Raw genomic sequence first — 17,132 nt, forward strand, 5'->3', positions numbered from 1 at the left:
CACCTATTGAAAGGACAATACATCTTAATTAATACAAATATACATTAATAAAAAGATCATTTACCACCCTGGCTGTTTTTAGTGAACAGCTCATGTCTAGCTTCAGTCTATGAAGTTCAAAATTTCATATGAGATTTCTAGTCAGCTTCTGTATCTGAGCTTTCCAGAAGACTCAAATGACTGATTGTTCTAAAACAAATGTAGAGAATCTTAACTGGAAATATGGTTCAATTTTAATAAGGAAGTGATAGAAAGAGAAGCCTAACCCAATAAGAAAAGTGAGGTAAAAGCTCTGATTCAGAAGGGAAAAATGTTTCACTGTAATTATGCTGCTGTGGTTTCTCTGAACATAAAGAAAGTAAATTTTCTATGTAAACAAACAAAAAGCTTATCCAAACACATCAGAGTATTTTACATATACAGTGTTCTTTACTGGCAGATCCAGGAGGTCTTTATAAATATTTATTCTTAAAATTTCTGCATTGTCCTGGCAGTGTAGATAAGCATCACTTGTATTGTTCTGCAGCCAGGGATACTGTATTAAATATCACTCAGAAAATTAATTTTAGAGAGAAGAATGATGCTACATATCAGATCTTGCTTCTCTAATCACTGATTGTATTTCCTCTGGGAAGGAAGCAAGGAGCAACAAATTTTCCCTCTGCGTTTGTAGCCTTACTCTGATTTCAGCTAAGCAGTTAATTGACTTTGTGGAACAAATTGTCATTTTTCTGAAGTGGCAAATAATGCTAGAAGAAACACTGTGTCTTTCAAAACATTATATTTTTTGTTAGTGATTGAAACTAGGTGATGTTTTTACTTTTAGCAAGAAAAGTCTCTGAGAAAATTGTCAATATCACAATCCACTTTAAGCTATTTTAAGAATTTTTTCAACCTTTAAAAACCTCTGTACTTCAGCACACTTAAAATAGTGTTAATAGCAGCAGAGCAGTAAGGTATATACAAAAAATTAATAACTGAGCTTTACTGGGGGCAGGATACCATCCCATCAGATAAAGCTACTTTGGTTCATAAATAATGCATCATCTTGTTTTATTCTACTTTAATTGGAGCAATTTGCTGGTCTTTGATCAATAAAGGCATAAAACTGAAAAACAGTGCATAAATCTAAATGCATAAATCTGGAAGGCAATCTTTTCAGCCAAGTTAATTTAATAGAAGGGCCCACTTACCTCGAAGCAGAGACAATAAAATGGAGTTATATTCCTGCAGGTCAGTTCTGTGGCAGACGCTGTGGAGTGAGAAATACAAGCCACACTTAATTTGAACAGGGAGGAGAAGGATAATTGATGCATCAAAGAAGATCTTACAGAAAAGTGTAATGTTTTTAGTGTGTGCTAAATAACACCTGATCAAATTCATTCAGTGTTTGGCCGCAGATCTCCCTCTGTATTCATTTGGAAACTGCACATGTAAGCTCAGAGTATGATTGGGTCTCAAATGGTTTGTTTGGTTTTACAATAGGATGAGCAAATTTACCAAGAGCAAATTTTCAAGAAATGTAGTTTTAATTGTTGAAGTATTGCTGTTTTGAACTTCTAAAACCAGTTTGCCATTCAACCAACTCTACCCTTGTGAATGTAGTAGATACAGACTTTCTTCTTTGTGTCTGGGAAAAGGTGACTTGGAAGAATAACAATATTCATGGTCTGCACTTCACAGATGGATGATGAAGTACTTTTTCACCTTTTCAAGTTTTCTGTTTGCTCTGTAAAACTGCCATCGGGAGAAGACAAAAGCAGGAAAACATTTCTGGGAAAATAATTTTTAAAAGCCTTTCAGTATTTCTGTACCGTTTGGAAGCTTTAAAGATGTGAAATGATATTTGCAGCTTGGCAGTTTGGGGAGTTTTTCCAGAATTAAACCTTTGGAAATGTCTCTATTACTCATGTTGATAAGGAGCTCTGAGTTGTTCGTTCTCGGCGAGTCCTTTTCCTGTGCAGGACACGCTGATGTTTCTCTGGCAGACGCAGCTAAAATTTGTGCGGGAAAAGATGTGCATTTGATCCATATCCAGGAACAAGTAGGCACAGGATAGAGGAGTCAACAACTTTCAGTGAAATTATTCAGGGACTTTAAGACAGCACAGATTTTCACACAAGAAAAAACTCTTTCAGCTGTCTTTGAAACAACATTGAAGCTGACACTGAAACAACACCCGTGCACTGGGGTGGTTTTGTTGGTATAGTTATCCAGGTCGTGGTAAATTCATTAAGGTCAAAGCTGACTTGCACCAAGATTTATATAAGTCTGGAGGAATTTTGTTGAAATGAACCTCTAAGGGATGAAGTAAAGTGTGAGGTTGGATTGTCTGCCATGCCAGTCTTCTTTCCCTTTTGAGGAGCTTACTGATTGCAAGAAGGCAAAGCTACTCATGTGGTAAACATTATTCACCATCGAAGTGAAATATTATAAAGGAAGGAAGGAATTGTGAAACCTAGTATGGACTATTAAGACTTCTTGTACCCTGTGTCAAGAGGCATAGGAACAGGAAGGCAGTTCTTCCGTCATTCAGGATGTGATTAATAATGCCTCATTATTTCATTCAGGAACACCTAAAACAAAAGACCCCTAAAATGAAGTAGGTGTCTGGCATGGCATTCACAGCTTGGATTTTCAAATTAGTTTTTGTGTTAAGATCTGAAATCCCACTAAATTTAGATGGGAGTTGAGTTCTTAGCACACACGTTCTCTTTCGAGCATCTTGGTTTAAGTAGATGTTTCTCAATTTACCGTTTTCTGACTCTGGAGTCCCCCAGAGATTCTGATGTGCAAGATGATGTCTTCAGAATTTTGTATTCACAAACATATCCAAGTACCCTTCTGCAACACTGTATCACAGTCTATATATTACCAGTTTACCCAGTGTAAATATGGTTTCTGTTGTTAAGGTACCTGGCCTTGACTGGACAAGCTGAACCTCAAATTACTCCATTCAAGAGTTACTTAAAAGCTAATGTATATTTTTGTGTTTCTTTTTCTGTAGTGGGGAAAGTGGTGCTGGAAAGACTGTAGCTGCTAAATATATCATGAGTTATATCTCCAAAATTTCAGGAGGTGGCCCTAAAGTACAGGTGAGTTGAGACAGAGTAATACTGAAGCATAAGCACAGTCTAAAGATTGGCCTCAGAGGGGGAATGACAAAGGATGTCTTGGCAGATTCTGGCAGATAAGAGGCACATGACACCCTGGAAAATTGTGGGTGAGTGGCTGGAAATACATCCCAGCACCCAAAGCAGAGACCCCTGAAGTGGCCAGTGCTGCTCCCTTGGATGCCTGGGATGGGAGCCCTGGGAGTGAGAACCCCAGACCCAGAGCCAGCTCTGCTAGAAGTGGTGTAGCTCTCATGCTGAATTACACCTACAGGCTTTATTTTTTTTTTTTTTCAGTTAAGTGGTAAAAGGTGATTTAATTATTGTTCTTAACTAGATTAAGAACAACAACCAATCTTCTTTTAAAAGATGTGTGGGTTTTTTCCTCCTGTGTTGGCATTTTATTGAAAACTGAACTGGTTTTTTTGGGTTTTATTACTTCCTTTGCATCTCTCATTGGTGTGTGCACATCACAGAGCCACAGCAAGAACATAATCTTTTTTTATGAGGCTATCTAGGCAAACTTGGAGTGTCTGAAAGCTATCTGAAACAAAAAATAGTGCTTTTATTAATAACTATGCTACTGATGTCTGCTCTACCTATCAAAACCCAGGAGCTAAAGCTAATTGAGTGAATTAGCCATAAAAATTCCCTTAATGACATTATGATGTCACTCCTGGACTGGCAGGCAGTGGTGGGTAGGTAGTGGCTGCTTTTACCAGTCCACTGTTCTTGAGTGCTTACTGTGACTTTTGCTTTATTTGCAGTCTCTGATGTTGAGTGTGTTCTTTCTGCTTAGTTTTGTGCAGCAGTGATGCTGGGAACATTGCAGAGAGAAATTCAGTAACCAAGAGAATGATCCAGAGAAAGTATGCACTGTGTTATTTTTGGAATAAATATAATCATAGTTTAGAAGTAAATATTTTGTTTTATTTAAAAGATTCCAGCTTTTTGTACGAAATTAAAAAATGCTCTTAGTTATGACAGAGTAAGAGTTGATGAAGTTGGTAAGTTGCCTTGAGCATTTCTTTTGAAATAAAATTCCATCTGCTTTTCACAACCCAGCATGCATTGGGTTTTTTTCCAAAACTGATGTTTTCTCCATGTTTCCAGCTCCTAGGATCAGATACAGAGACAATAGTAACACATTATATTGCTTTCTGTGGCAGCTAGATAGCAGCATCATTGATCCCAAAACAGATTGCTGAAGCACTTGCAGATTCCTAAATGTCATGCTGCTGTGACTTCTTTGGTTGTGGGTCCAGACCCTCAAAAAGATTTAAAATCTCCTGTGTAAAAAGGAAATGGTTTAAAATGAAGAAGATGGAAAAAACAGATCAGTTTACTGGCTGTGTTGCTTGGCAGAACAATGAACAGAAGAACTAGGTTTTAACCTCAAGCATTTTGTTCAGTTTTGTAGGATTTTCCTCAAAAAGCTAGAATCTGAGACTAGAAGCTCTGAAAAAAAATGGTTAGATTCTGCTCCTTATCTGATCAAAAGGATTTTTACAAAGGGAGGATTTCTTGCCTTTTTAATATATAATTTAGATGCCATGGGGGTTTTTTTAGAAAATCTGTAAGAACTTTAAAAATGTCTGTTTCTGAATTTGTATTTCTCTTGTTTCCTAAAATTTTAGCATGTTAAAGATATTATTCTACAGTCCAACCCTTTACTGGAGGCTTTTGGGAATGCCAAAACTGTACGGAACAACAACTCCAGCAGATTCGTAAGTCCCTCACCCCTAGAGGTTACTTTGTTCTTCCAACCTCGGTGCTGTTACAGAGACAGTGTTCAGGGGTATAATGTAAATTGACTACAAGTGAGGTAAATCTGAGTCAAATATAAAGCAAAGTAGATGTCAAGAGGCTTCTGTTTCATTCTGTATAGGTTGCATACTTTTTTCCCTTACAGTATGTACTGGTCACAGTTTATAAAATACCAAGTCTGCAGCCTTTACTAATACATGGGGACTGTATGTAGGAATTGCCTTCAGTCTGTCATTGTAAAACAGTCAAGATAATATTGTGCAGTGACTGTTCACTAGATGACATACTGTGGGTTCTGTTTGAGAAAGTTACACAGAGGCTTTAAAAATCTGAGATGTGTTCCTCTGTTCAGGTGAGTGTTAATGCAGTTAAGGTCCCCCTGAAAGCAGGAGATCGTGGCTTCACCTTGCTGCCAAGCAGAGCACAGTTTGCTGTTGGTTGTAAATCTGTTAAATTGACTTGCTGTATAGATGAGCCTTATGGTTTCCTTTATACTAAGCAAGATTCTCAGCAGTGAAAAGAAGCCACTGACCTCCTCTCTACATTTGCATTAACACATGATGAATTGTCCCCAGTCTGGAGCTGTGTAAATGCAGAATGAAAGATATATGATGGTTCGTGAATCTAAACTTGGCTTGTACCTTGAGGCAGCTGTGCCACTGCACCCATAAAAGAGAAATATCCCAGTTACCTTGCTTGGGATACAGTAGAAATGCAGGATTTCAAATTTGCTTTTACTAATCCTTTAACAGCTTTAATTATTTATTGCAGGGGAAATACTTTGAAATACAGTTTAGCCCAGGTGGAGAACCAGACGGAGGGAAAATCTCCAACTTCCTACTGGAAAAATCTCGAGTTGTAATGAGGAATCCTGGAGAGAGGAGTTTTCACATTTTTTACCAGGTCAGAAGGGTATAGATCCTTTTTGAGTTATTTAAAGTATCCAGGACCCGTTTTTCCTTTTGATTGAAAAGTCATTCTTGGAATAGTGATATTACTGAATACACACTCCCAGAGGTAACCTGGCACTGCTGGGAAGCTCCATGGCATGTTAGGACACCACTTGACACAGACCTTCCTGGCTGCCTTTCAGCTCCAGAACAAAAGTACTTCATCATTTTAAAGGCCTTGCTTGGAAATTTATTGTGAGCTCCCATATGGAGAAGTCTAGCAGAATATAATAGAAAATGGGAACTTTTCAGCAGATTTCTTTTTAAGCTGGCCTATATGTATATATAGAGAGGCCAGTTTATATATGTATGTATAGACAGAGAGATATTTGATTCTCAGTTAAGATTTCTGGGACATTTGGGACAATACTATTTGTTGATTCCACCAAGTATCCCTATTTTTTGTGTTTCAAAAGGCTTTGCTGGCCTTCACTGGTCCTGGACGTGCACAGTCCTTTCCTGCTCAAGTGCTGTTGATCAAGCTCTACAGATCTGAGGGCAAAGCCAGTGCATTGGAAGGGTCTGGGAGCAGCTTCACAGAAAGCTGAAGTGCCATTGCCAGGGTGGAAGGCTGAGTTGGAACTGGAATTGCTCCAGGAGTTGTGTTCTCCTCTTCCGAGGATGAACAATTTGCTCTGTCCTGCTGATTTTCCTGTGGCTTGGAGAGCCTTTTTGACACAGGAATTTAAAAGACCATGGGGTTTTGACAGTTCTATTTTGAGGTTAGGTCATTCCTTCCTGTTGCAGTGCAACACTTCCAGTGCACAACTGGGTGGACTTTACAAAGTTCTGAGGAGCACAAAGGGTGCTTGTCCTCACAATGGGAGTCACAGATTCCCTTAGGATACTTTCAACTCTGCCTGCCTTGCAGTTGGCCTGGAAAACTCATTGCTCCCAAGGATTTAGGTAATACATTGTAGATTGGAAAACCCACTTTGCCTGTTCTTTTTGAGGTAGAGGTAATGGAAGGCATTCAAGTCAGTCATATTTTTTGCTTTTTATTAGATGTGGAAGTTAGAATTAAACCATTCCTGGGAATAGGATTGAAAATCTGATCTTTTGGATTAAACAATTACCAAAACACAGGAAGGATACATACCTGGCACAGCACTAGCCATACCTCTCCCAGTAATTTCAGGCTCAGTCACCTGTTTCTGACCTGCCTCAGCTCTGCTGAAGATCGTTGTATGATACCTAATTTGGAGATTTTTATTCTGCAGCTGATTGAAGGGGCCTCCTCAGAACAAAAAAGCGTTCTTGGCATTACCAGCATGGACTACTATTACTATCTGAATCTCTCTGGGTCCTACAAAGTCGATGACATCAATGACAAATCAGACTTCCAAGAAACACTGGTGAGTTCTTTATTGTATGATTTGCATAGTGATGGATGTATGTTCATTTCTCTGCCCATCTGTAGCAAAGACACTGATGTATTAATGTGGGAATGAGAAATAATGTAGGTACAACTCATCCTAATTGTATTTTGCCCTGAGGGAGAGGTATGTTACCCTGAAGACAGACAGCTTTTATAGAAAGGCGTTTTGTGTTTCAGTTTGTTCTATTTCAGAAGGGTGCAAAGTTAACGAAATTTAATTTGGTGCAGATAATCTGCAGTATGAAAAATGTGGGAATGCAAACACAGTGAGGGACTTCCATTAGAAGAAAATATAAAAGCGTGCCCTGTTTTACCTGAATTCTTAGTACTGACTGACCTTCCATGTTTATTTTTCAACAGTGTGGCTGAAAAGCTGGAGACAGGGACTGTGAAAGCACAGATCAGGGATCTTTATCCAGTGCTGTTGCCAGTTCATTGTGTGACCTGTCAACTTGTTATCTCCTGTTATTAGTAATTTACTTTTTAAAATAAGGGTGGTAACACATTTATACCCGTGTTATATATGTAATTTAAAGGCCTGAAAAAATAATTGTTACTATTGTATTCTAGCTCATCTGGTATTTTAGAAAAACAGTCAGTTGAGAAGACATTCTCTAGGTTATACTCTGAACTCCAAACCTCAGTGTTGTTGTGGATTATTTTCTACTAAGTGGCTGAAATTCACAGCCCAAGACAGACACTGTGCTGCTTTTTAGTCATTCAGCACAGCTTAACAGTTCTTAGTGTCTCAGAGGATAAACTGTTTGTGTAGAAGGAATAATATCATTGTCTTTTAGGTTCATTGTTTCCATTTTGCAGTGAAGCTGTTTTTAGTGTGACACTTAAGAGCAGGTGTTTGTTTTTTAATACATCTTCTAAGGAGTGTAGATGCTTCTGTATGTATTTAATTAAAAAAAAATACAAAAATGCTGAAGTAGGACAACCGGTATCTTCTGGAACTTCAGGGCAGGCTGCAATGAAATTTGATTGCCTTAGGAATTTGGACTGCTTTGAAAAGCTCTAGTTTCTATCATCAAAATTAAAAAAAAAATTTCTAAGACAGGAGTATTTGATTCCATTTTTTTGTTTGTTTGTTTTTCTTCCCAGCATGCAATGAGTGTGATTGGGATCTTTGGAGAGGAACAGAATTTGGTACTGCAGATAGTGGCAGGAATTCTGCATTTGGGAAACATCAGCTTCAAAGAAGTTGGCAACTATGCAGCAGTGGAGAGTGAGGAGTGTAAGTACCTCTGGAAACTCTTACAGGAGCAGCAATGGGCTGCAGCCCAGATGGCACAACTGCAATTCAGAGCTGCTTATCCAAACACAGTGGGTTGTTTCTTAGAGTAAAGGCTGCCAGTTTAGGGTCTCTTCCAAAACCAACGGTGCTGAGGCCCCTCTTTTGTCTTGTAAAGTGCCACTGACTTAGGGGGAGTAAGATTTTGCATTTTGAATATAAGAAATCCTGTTCCAGCCTTAGAGCATGAAATAACAGACATTACAAGAAATGCTTCCAATCAGGCTTGAACTCTGCTCCTTTCAGTGCATCAGCACACATTCACTGGTTCCTTCCGGGGTTTGTGTGACCTCAGTGTCCTGTGAAGGCAGGTACCAGCCTGTACCAGGGTATCCCTGCTCTCAGGATGTAGTTGGTGCCCAGGCATACAAACATATGTGTGTATGTGTGCCTTGAAAACAGAAATCCAGAACTGAACTGAAATGCAGAATTTGCATACTGCAGTTATGTTTCCTGTCTCAGAATTCTCAACCAATACCTCACTATTAGACACTATTTCTTTACAGTTTCATTTTCCACAGTGCCCTGTCCTTGCATCCCTCCCCCCATGATGCTGTTCTATATCAGCACAGCCCACAGGAGCAAGATGTTGGAAGATTAATGGTTTTAAACATTTTAAACATTTTTATCATGATTTATACCTTGCATCTAATGTTGATTTATGCTGCCTTGATAGTTTTAGGGCAGAATGGATAAGCACAACATATACAGTACCCAATACATACCTGTCTGTTCTCTTAACTCTTAGTTCAGAATGGGCTTGTGTTTAGGAAAATTGCATTTGTTTAGTTTTTGGTAGGTTAGTTATGAATGAAGTATCTTGTGCAGTCAACTTCACACCCAACTAACTGTATTAGTACTCTCCTGCTATTTGTTTTAAGAAATTGGGAAATAAAAGTTATTAATTTTTAATCTTACTATCCTCTCAAATTAAGAAATTAAGTGAACCCAAAGAAAAATGTTTTGTGGCATTGTATACATCCAGAGAAAAGTATAGGATTTTTTTATTGCTTTATGATTCCAAATGAGCTACTGTGCTTCCATTTAAATCACAGTATTTAATGTTTAAATGAAATCAAGGCATTTAATAGCCAGACAAGATAGAGACAGTGTGTTGCATCAAAATAACAAACAGCAAAGACATGGATTGAAAATAAATTATTAAAACTGAATGTATTTCTGTGATGAGCCATGTCCACCATGTTTCTACTGCTCACTGGGATATAAATATAGAAGTTGTGTATGAATAATACATAGAAAAAAATTAGAAGTAGAATGAATATAGAACTTATACATAAACATAATGATTTTAAAGAAGCCAGAGAAGATATAGCAATGTCTAGTGAAGTTTCTGCATTAGAAAGATGAAAGCTGGGCTCATTTCTCTTATCCATTAATCCTCCCCCCAGTTTACTGTTTGTCCTAGCCAACTAAATTGTACAGCATTTATAGCCTGGGTAGCCACAAAAGATAGAACACAATGAAAGACCAGTGATCATTTCTGCTTTGTGCAAGTCTGAAAGAATAAAAAGTTTAGGAATTTGCTCAATTGTGTTCTTGTTGCTATACAGCCAATTGCAGAAAAACATGCAAAGGCCACTGAAGACTCTAATCTCTTAGTCTGAGTCAGAATCAAATCTATACAGACTGTTCTTGACAGACATTTAGACAAGTAAGTCTTTGAGACTGGCAGTGATTCCTGTTACAGTTCTTGATTATATTAATAGTTGAAAAAAAGTTCTTATTTATTCTAAATCTTCCATGTTGCAAATCACAGCAAATACTACTACTGCTCTCCTGGATGCAGAAAAGAATTTAAACCATCCCTCTTTACACTTGCATTGTATTGAAAGAGTTGTTTTACACTTCCTGAAAACTCCATGAAGCGAACCGAGGCTTTTCTTCACAACGTGTATTTAAAACTCTTCCACTGAATGCTGCTGATTACTCTTTGAGGATCATTTTTTTCAATTACATGCATATCCTGCTTTATAATAATTTCCAGACTGTAATTTTATGGTCCCTAACTAGGGAAAATAATCAGGCATCTTAAGAATGTGAAGTTCTATCGAGTCCTGGCCAGCTACTCTTCCCTTACAGTAAATCATTAGCACTATGGAGGAAGTCTCTGAGCTATGCATGGTGGTTCTTACCATTACCCTGTCTGCATAAATTCTTACCAGTAGTATTGGCTAAGCACTTTTCCTGGCATCTTTACAGTATATGTGAGCATATTTGGTCTATAATTGCCCACATTCTTTTCCATTTTAAAGCATATGATGATTGACCTTTTCATGTGCTCTTCCATCTGAGTTCTCAGTGAATTACCAGAGATGTTGCCAGTGACTCAACTTTGGTTAGGTGTGTGGTTCCTAGTACCCTAGAGTAAATTTAATCACTTTGCTGATGGTAATAAATCAGATTTCAGAGAGCTGGTGGTTATTTTCAATTTGAAAAATAATTTTGGATTAACGTACTGAAGTGTTTAGCGAGTTCATGCTGTGACATACAGATATGTAAAGCACTGCCTTAGTGATTATTTAACACCCTCCTCACACCAGTAAAGTAGATCTGAAACCAATGGAACATGCAGGAAACGCTGTTAGAGGATTATGTGGTTTAGTGGAGGTGCAATACCAACTCCAGGAGTTACCCTTGGGAGCTATTTCCATATGCTTTCAAGATGTTTCTCTTTTTCCATTCCTGAAGGTGTGTGACACCTGCAGCTCACATCTGCACCATGTGCTAAGAATGCAGAGAGTACTGGACTTGTGGCTGCTTGTTGCACAGATGCATTTTTGTGCTTTACTTTTAAACAAGGGAAAACAGAATTTGCAAAGTACTTCCAGAATGAGGGATTAAAAAAATAAAACCAAGTAAATGGCAAGGCAATTGAGAAGTTTTTGCAATGTCCTAACTTACAGGAAGAAAGGGAAAGAATATTAGGAAGCAGGTAGCCTATTTTTTGTTATTCTTTAAACATTTCATGTTTTTACAAAGAACTTTCAACTTGTCAATTTTATTTAATGTGTGAGCTCTCCATGTTTTATTTCCATCTTCTCCCAGAGTGATTTGTTTGAACTACATAGTTCAAAACTATGACCTAGGGCAGCTTACATGTTACAAGGACTGAAGGTACAGAAATAGCTGACTATTTTATTTCAAGGTGCTTTATCTTAATTGAAATCCATGCAAGTAAAGAGCTGAAAACGTCCTTGAGGAGCATAGGGGAAATTTTGACAACCTAAATTCCTCTTCTTTTTAAGCTGCATGCCCCATGAGTTTTGTTGTTATTAGAGATACAGTTAATTTTTTTCCTTTGTTCTGTATTTAACCTGTAAGCCATAATCCAGCAACCCTGATCTTTCTTGCAGTTTTGGCTTTCCCTGCTTTTCTCCTGGGAATTAACCAGGACCGCCTGAAGGAAAAACTGACCAGCAGACAGATGGACAGCAAATGGGGAGGCAAATCTGAGTCCATCCATGTGACCCTGAATGTGGAACAAGCCTGCTACACCAGGGATGCCCTGGCCAAGGCCCTTCACTCCCGGGTGTTTGATTACTTGGTGGACGTAAGTTGGATTTCCTTGATTCTACTGAAGTATCAAAACCAGTACAAGGGCAGCAGGAATGTTCCTTACGGTGCTTTTCTTGTCTGTCATTTCTTTGGCCTGGGGTGTTTCTTTGCCTAAACCTGCCCAGGGCAGTGGGAGCCTGACCACGGGTATCAGGCCCAGGGCACTGATGATGTGGCAAACGCGACACGTTCTTTGAAGCAACGAGCTGTGCTTTCAGTCTCCTGCCAAGAGTGTCCCCTGGATACTCTGACATCTCCCTGTCAGCATCCATACTGCTCAGAATCTTACTTTCTCCTATGTAGTTGAGCAGAATTAGTGGATTATGGTCCCCTGCTCTCTCATCCTGCAAAAAGCTCCTTCGGCATCCAGATGTGGCAGATGACCAAATTCCATTCTTCAGCTAAAGTACTCCCTTGTTTGGAGGGCTAGGACTGTACCTTTGACCACAGATGGATGAAGCAGAGGTCCTCCCTGGTGGCACTGCCAGTGTCTCAGAGGTTTCCCTCATCATGGCAGCCCTGAAATTCCCACTATGTGCCTGTACCAGCACTGTCACTGCAAGGAGTCAGTCAAAAACACAGAATAAGGTGAAAAGATTCAGCGTACCATCTGCAAAATTCATCAAATACCAGACTGAAAGCTGTTCTTTTTTTTGTTGGCTCCTTTTCTTCAGCTGAGCTGGTTACACTGAAAGGGAAGGATTTTTACAAATAGTAGATCCAAAGGCTCACTGACCTGGAAAACAGGATAGCATACTGTTCATTTCCTAGCTGTTAGTAACACTTTATTAAAAAGTGAAAGCAAAGTAACCTATTACATATATTGGTATTCAATTAAAATATGTTATCTTTTAAGAAACCCAATATTTTTATAGAAGTGTTTAAGAATATAAGTATCTTTAAAATATATAACTACACTTTGTTTTACATTTTGTTTCTGTTTTATTAGTCTATTAATAAGGCTATGGAGAAAGACCATGAAGAATATAACATTGGTGTCCTTGATATTTATGGCTTTGAAATATTCCAGGTAAGGCAATGCAATACTTGGTGTTTGAGCAGATCTGACTGAGCTGAGGTTTTTTGTAAGTTAGAGGGGGAAAAAATCCAAACCAGAAAAAAAACCCAAACACATCCTGTGGCCAGAATAAAAGCAAAAAAAATCCCAGCCAAGCTTCCTGGACATTGCGATCTCACTGGTAATGTCTCACTTAATAAACATAAAGTATTGAAGGAACTTCAAAGAAACGGGGTCATTGATCTTAAAAGAAAGATCTGAGATTCCACAAAATGTCTATAAAGTCAGCAACCCATCTATCACTGACAGTGTTTCTTTGAAGCTTATTGCCAGCATAAGAACTAAAAATTATTGTATATAAGGCAGGAGACTAATTTTTAAATTGTTTCCTTTTCTACAGAAAAATGGTTTTGAACAGTTCTGCATCAACTTTGTTAATGAAAAACTGCAGCAGATTTTTATTGAACTGACGCTGAAGGCAGAGCAGGTAACCAGACATTTACTATTTTTGAATTCATAAATGAGCTATTACTTTTTCAGTTGTTGGAAAAATTGAGGTTTCATCATCTGTTAACAGTAAAATCTGCCCTGTTAAGGAAGACAAAGGAATAAAAAACAACCTTTGTTGTTGGCTGACCCTAAAACTATGAACCACATCAGCTGCAGGCATTTGTTGTGTGACAGAGTGGTACAGAAGTGAGTCCACCACACGGTGTGCTCATGCAGTCATATGACTGCCCAGGCTTGCTGCAGAGTCTGACTCACTGACAGAGATGGAAAACTGCAGCTTGGCTCCATCCCTGTGCTTTCCTTGAACATGACACACAGTTAACTGGGAATACGTTTCTAATTAACTCCACACCTTTTCTGTTTTTTTAAATATGTATATATGAATGAAATAGATTGCAAACAAATGCAAAAATACTTGTGAAAGTATTTGCAGTTCTCTGCTCATGATCTTACTGCAAAATCTCACTTTACATGAGGGTGAGCTCCTGCCTGGGAGGGCAGGCAGAACACAGCTGAGACAGGGCCACTGTGGTGAGCTCAGGGCTGGCACCAGCTCTGGGCCAGGGTTTGCAGGAATGCACACACACAATTGCCCTTGTATGGAATTACCCAGTCATTGCAGTGACCTGCAAAGGGTGCAGCTGAACTCGTATATATGCAGCTGACAGGTCAATTTAATCGGATTTTAGTGTGAGTTCTTGCCCAGTAACTCTCTAGATGTGTTTGTGGTTATGGTAATTGCATACAGAAATAACAAGCTGAGCTGTGTCTCCGTTCCACGTGCGTTTCTAAATGCGTTGTTTTGGGGGTCTGATCCTCAACGTGCCTGCCACAGTCGGAATTTTTAGAATCCATCAGGATGTGGAGGCTTAGGTACACTGTCAAGATACTGTTAAAGTAGCTTTGTTACTATTTGCAAAGTGCTTTGACAATAAATGCACTGTAGAAGTATTCCTGATCTTGTCAGTGAAGGGCTATGAATGACAAAGGAATGTGTGGGGAGAAGAGTGGGATTCCGATTCATCTTTTAGGCAGCAGAGAGCTGGATTTAACCATCATTAGGGTCATTTCTCCCACCTCCACCCAATCATACATTTGGCAAGTCTCCCTGAACATGAGTAGTGCAGAGTTTGTGTCTGTGGAGTGTGTTGTAAATCTAGTGCTACATCTGCAGTGCAAAGGAATATTTGCATCTTTCTTTTTACTTAACAGGAGGAATATGTGCAAGAAGGAATTAGATGGACACCAATAGAATACTTTAACAACAAAGTAGTGTGTGACCTTATAGAGAACAAAGTGGTAAGTATTTAGAGCAAACAGGTGGAAAAAACAGCAAGATTTTTTCACTAAAAGATTTGGGCAACTGCTTTGCTGTCAGGAAGGTTCATAGGAAAAATGCAAATACTGTTGTTCAGTTACTGAGTCATACTATGTCTATATATAAATCTTACATAAGATGTCTTATAAGAGCTCTAAGATATATGTCATCTAAGATACCATCCAAAAAGAGAACTACATGATTGATGTGTGACTAAAAAATACAATGATGGAAAATAAAATTTTATCCACCTGAATTTATCATGAACTTATTGACATACTGTACATCAGATGATGCTTTTCTGTGTGCCTGGAAGATGCATTTCAGTTTGGGGAAGCTACAACACCACCTTCCTTTGAGGTACTGTTGCAAATTAATCAGGAACAAGTGAAGAGAAAGTATTGTGGATAAAAGAAGTTTTGTGTCTTTGCTCCACAGAATGTTCTGCAGTTTCAAGTCTTTATGCTCTAAGTTGGGGTGACAACAAATGTTGAGTTGTCCTTTAGGACAGAAGTAGGTTGTTTTTCAGCTAGTTCTTTATCCTCATGTAGGCCAGAACAGTAGTTCAAATACTGTAGTGAGTTGTGCTTAAAGGCACATCAGATTTTGCCCATTTCCTCTCTGTATCGGGATAACTAGGAAGAAGATAAGATTTCTGTCACAATATCAGATATTGAGCTCTTAAGTTTGTCAAACTACAGCATGTGAACTTAAATACTTTCCTCAGAAATTTTTTTATTTCTTGGTGGAATGAGAAAAAAGCTTAAAACAAATACTGATGGTTTGGTTTTGTTTTGTTTTTTTTCAACAGTAATCACTGTTTTCCCCATTATTTCCCACTGTCACTATCATTACATGAAGTGGTATCTCTCCTTAAACTGTTTATGTAAAAATTAATCTCTGCCAATTGGAGGGAAATTCTTCCTGACTCTGCTCTGGTGGTTTTGTAGCAAAGATAGTTTTGTGTTTGGGGGGGGGGGAAACTGGCATCATAATTTTTTGCCCTCCTCACTTCTGCTGCTGTTCTTGTTCTGCAATCTTTCAGAATCCCCCAGGGATCATGAGCATTTTGGATGACGTGTGTGCCACGATGCACGCGGTGGGAGAAGGGGCTGACCAGACACTGCTCCAGAAACTCCAGATGCAGATTGGGACTCATGAACATTTCAACAGCTGGAACCAGGGATTTATCATTCATCATTATGCTGGAAAGGTAACGTGGAAAATCATCACTGAATTCTCTGTGATGTATTTATGAAGAAAAAGAACAGTAATGAAAGGAAGGGGGAAGCCCTATAAAGGGCTGGTTTGATATAAAATAACCAGATTATCTCAGGAGACAGTGTCCTTTCACAGTGTAGGGAGCTTAGGACAAATATGCCCCAATGTGTGTCCCTTGCTGAGGAGAGACGAGTCTGGGCCTTGCTGCTATCAAACTTACTAACCAGAACTTAATATTAAATGTTACAAATAAGTGCCCCCAGACTTTTATTAATTGTAATCTTAATTGCTTGTTATAGTAGCAGTAAATTTAAAGAATTCAGATATAAAAATGACACTATGGGGATGATATACAAATAAAACTGGGAGTATAACATACAGTTCTGTCTTCTTTGGGTTTGTTTCTCAGACTAGTCATGGTTTCCTGCAGTTATAGTTAATAACAGTAAATCCTTACTGAGCAAAAACTTTTCTTCAGTAAAATTCAGTATTAAATTCACTCATGTCATATTCCATTCACTAGCTCCATAAGTCTTTTTAAATTTGAATTTAAACTGAATTTAAATATAAGGATGAAACTCCTTTATGTTTGTTGTGAAAGAGTTTGATAATACGTGCAGGGATTTGGTGCTCATTGTAGTATCTAGGTTTGACCAGACTAACCAAAAAGTTCAGAACAGCTACTGATGAGGACAGAATTTAAATTTTCTTTAATTATTGGGTTCTCAACTTACCACAAACAATCAATTTCCACCTTGGCCCAGGTATCTTATGATATGGATGGATTCTGCGAGAGAAATCGGGATGTTCTTTTCATGGACTTGATTGAACTCATGCAGAGCAGTGATTTGTACGTAAGCAAAACTTGCTTAAAGCTAGGAATGACTCTTAGTTCAGATGGATGCAGAGGGCCTGGCTTCTCTACTTTGCAACTTGTGAACTCATTTGTATAAAAGTGGAAATAAATCACAACTTGCATTATAT

The 17,132-nt window shown here is 38.5% G+C and overlaps 1 protein-coding gene across 7 annotated transcripts in view; it reads left to right on the top strand.

Moving 5' to 3' along the window:
- The window catches only part of MYO1E (myosin IE), a 242,482-nt gene that overhangs the window by 200,456 nt on the left and 24,894 nt on the right, over window positions 1-17,132 (top strand). For all 7 annotated transcript variants that reach the window (XM_017827513.1, XM_017827514.1, XM_017827515.1 and 4 more), the window contains 11 exons: window positions 3,008-3,095; window positions 4,751-4,840; window positions 5,652-5,783; window positions 7,051-7,185; window positions 8,316-8,448; window positions 11,880-12,076; window positions 13,031-13,111; window positions 13,500-13,586; window positions 14,822-14,908; window positions 15,973-16,140; window positions 16,913-16,998. In XM_017827513.1, the coding sequence (XP_017683002.1) occupies window positions 3,008-3,095; window positions 4,751-4,840; window positions 5,652-5,783; window positions 7,051-7,185; window positions 8,316-8,448; window positions 11,880-12,076; window positions 13,031-13,111; window positions 13,500-13,586; window positions 14,822-14,908; window positions 15,973-16,140; window positions 16,913-16,998 (1,284 nt within the window). The remainder of the gene's footprint in view (window positions 1-3,007; window positions 3,096-4,750; window positions 4,841-5,651; window positions 5,784-7,050; window positions 7,186-8,315; window positions 8,449-11,879; window positions 12,077-13,030; window positions 13,112-13,499; window positions 13,587-14,821; window positions 14,909-15,972; window positions 16,141-16,912; window positions 16,999-17,132) is intronic.

This window comes from Lepidothrix coronata, unplaced genomic scaffold (assembly GCF_001604755.1).
Source record: "Lepidothrix coronata isolate B3197 unplaced genomic scaffold, Lepidothrix_coronata-1.0 Scaffold140, whole genome shotgun sequence".
In the NCBI taxonomy this organism is placed as follows: Eukaryota; Metazoa; Chordata; class Aves; order Passeriformes; family Pipridae; genus Lepidothrix; species Lepidothrix coronata.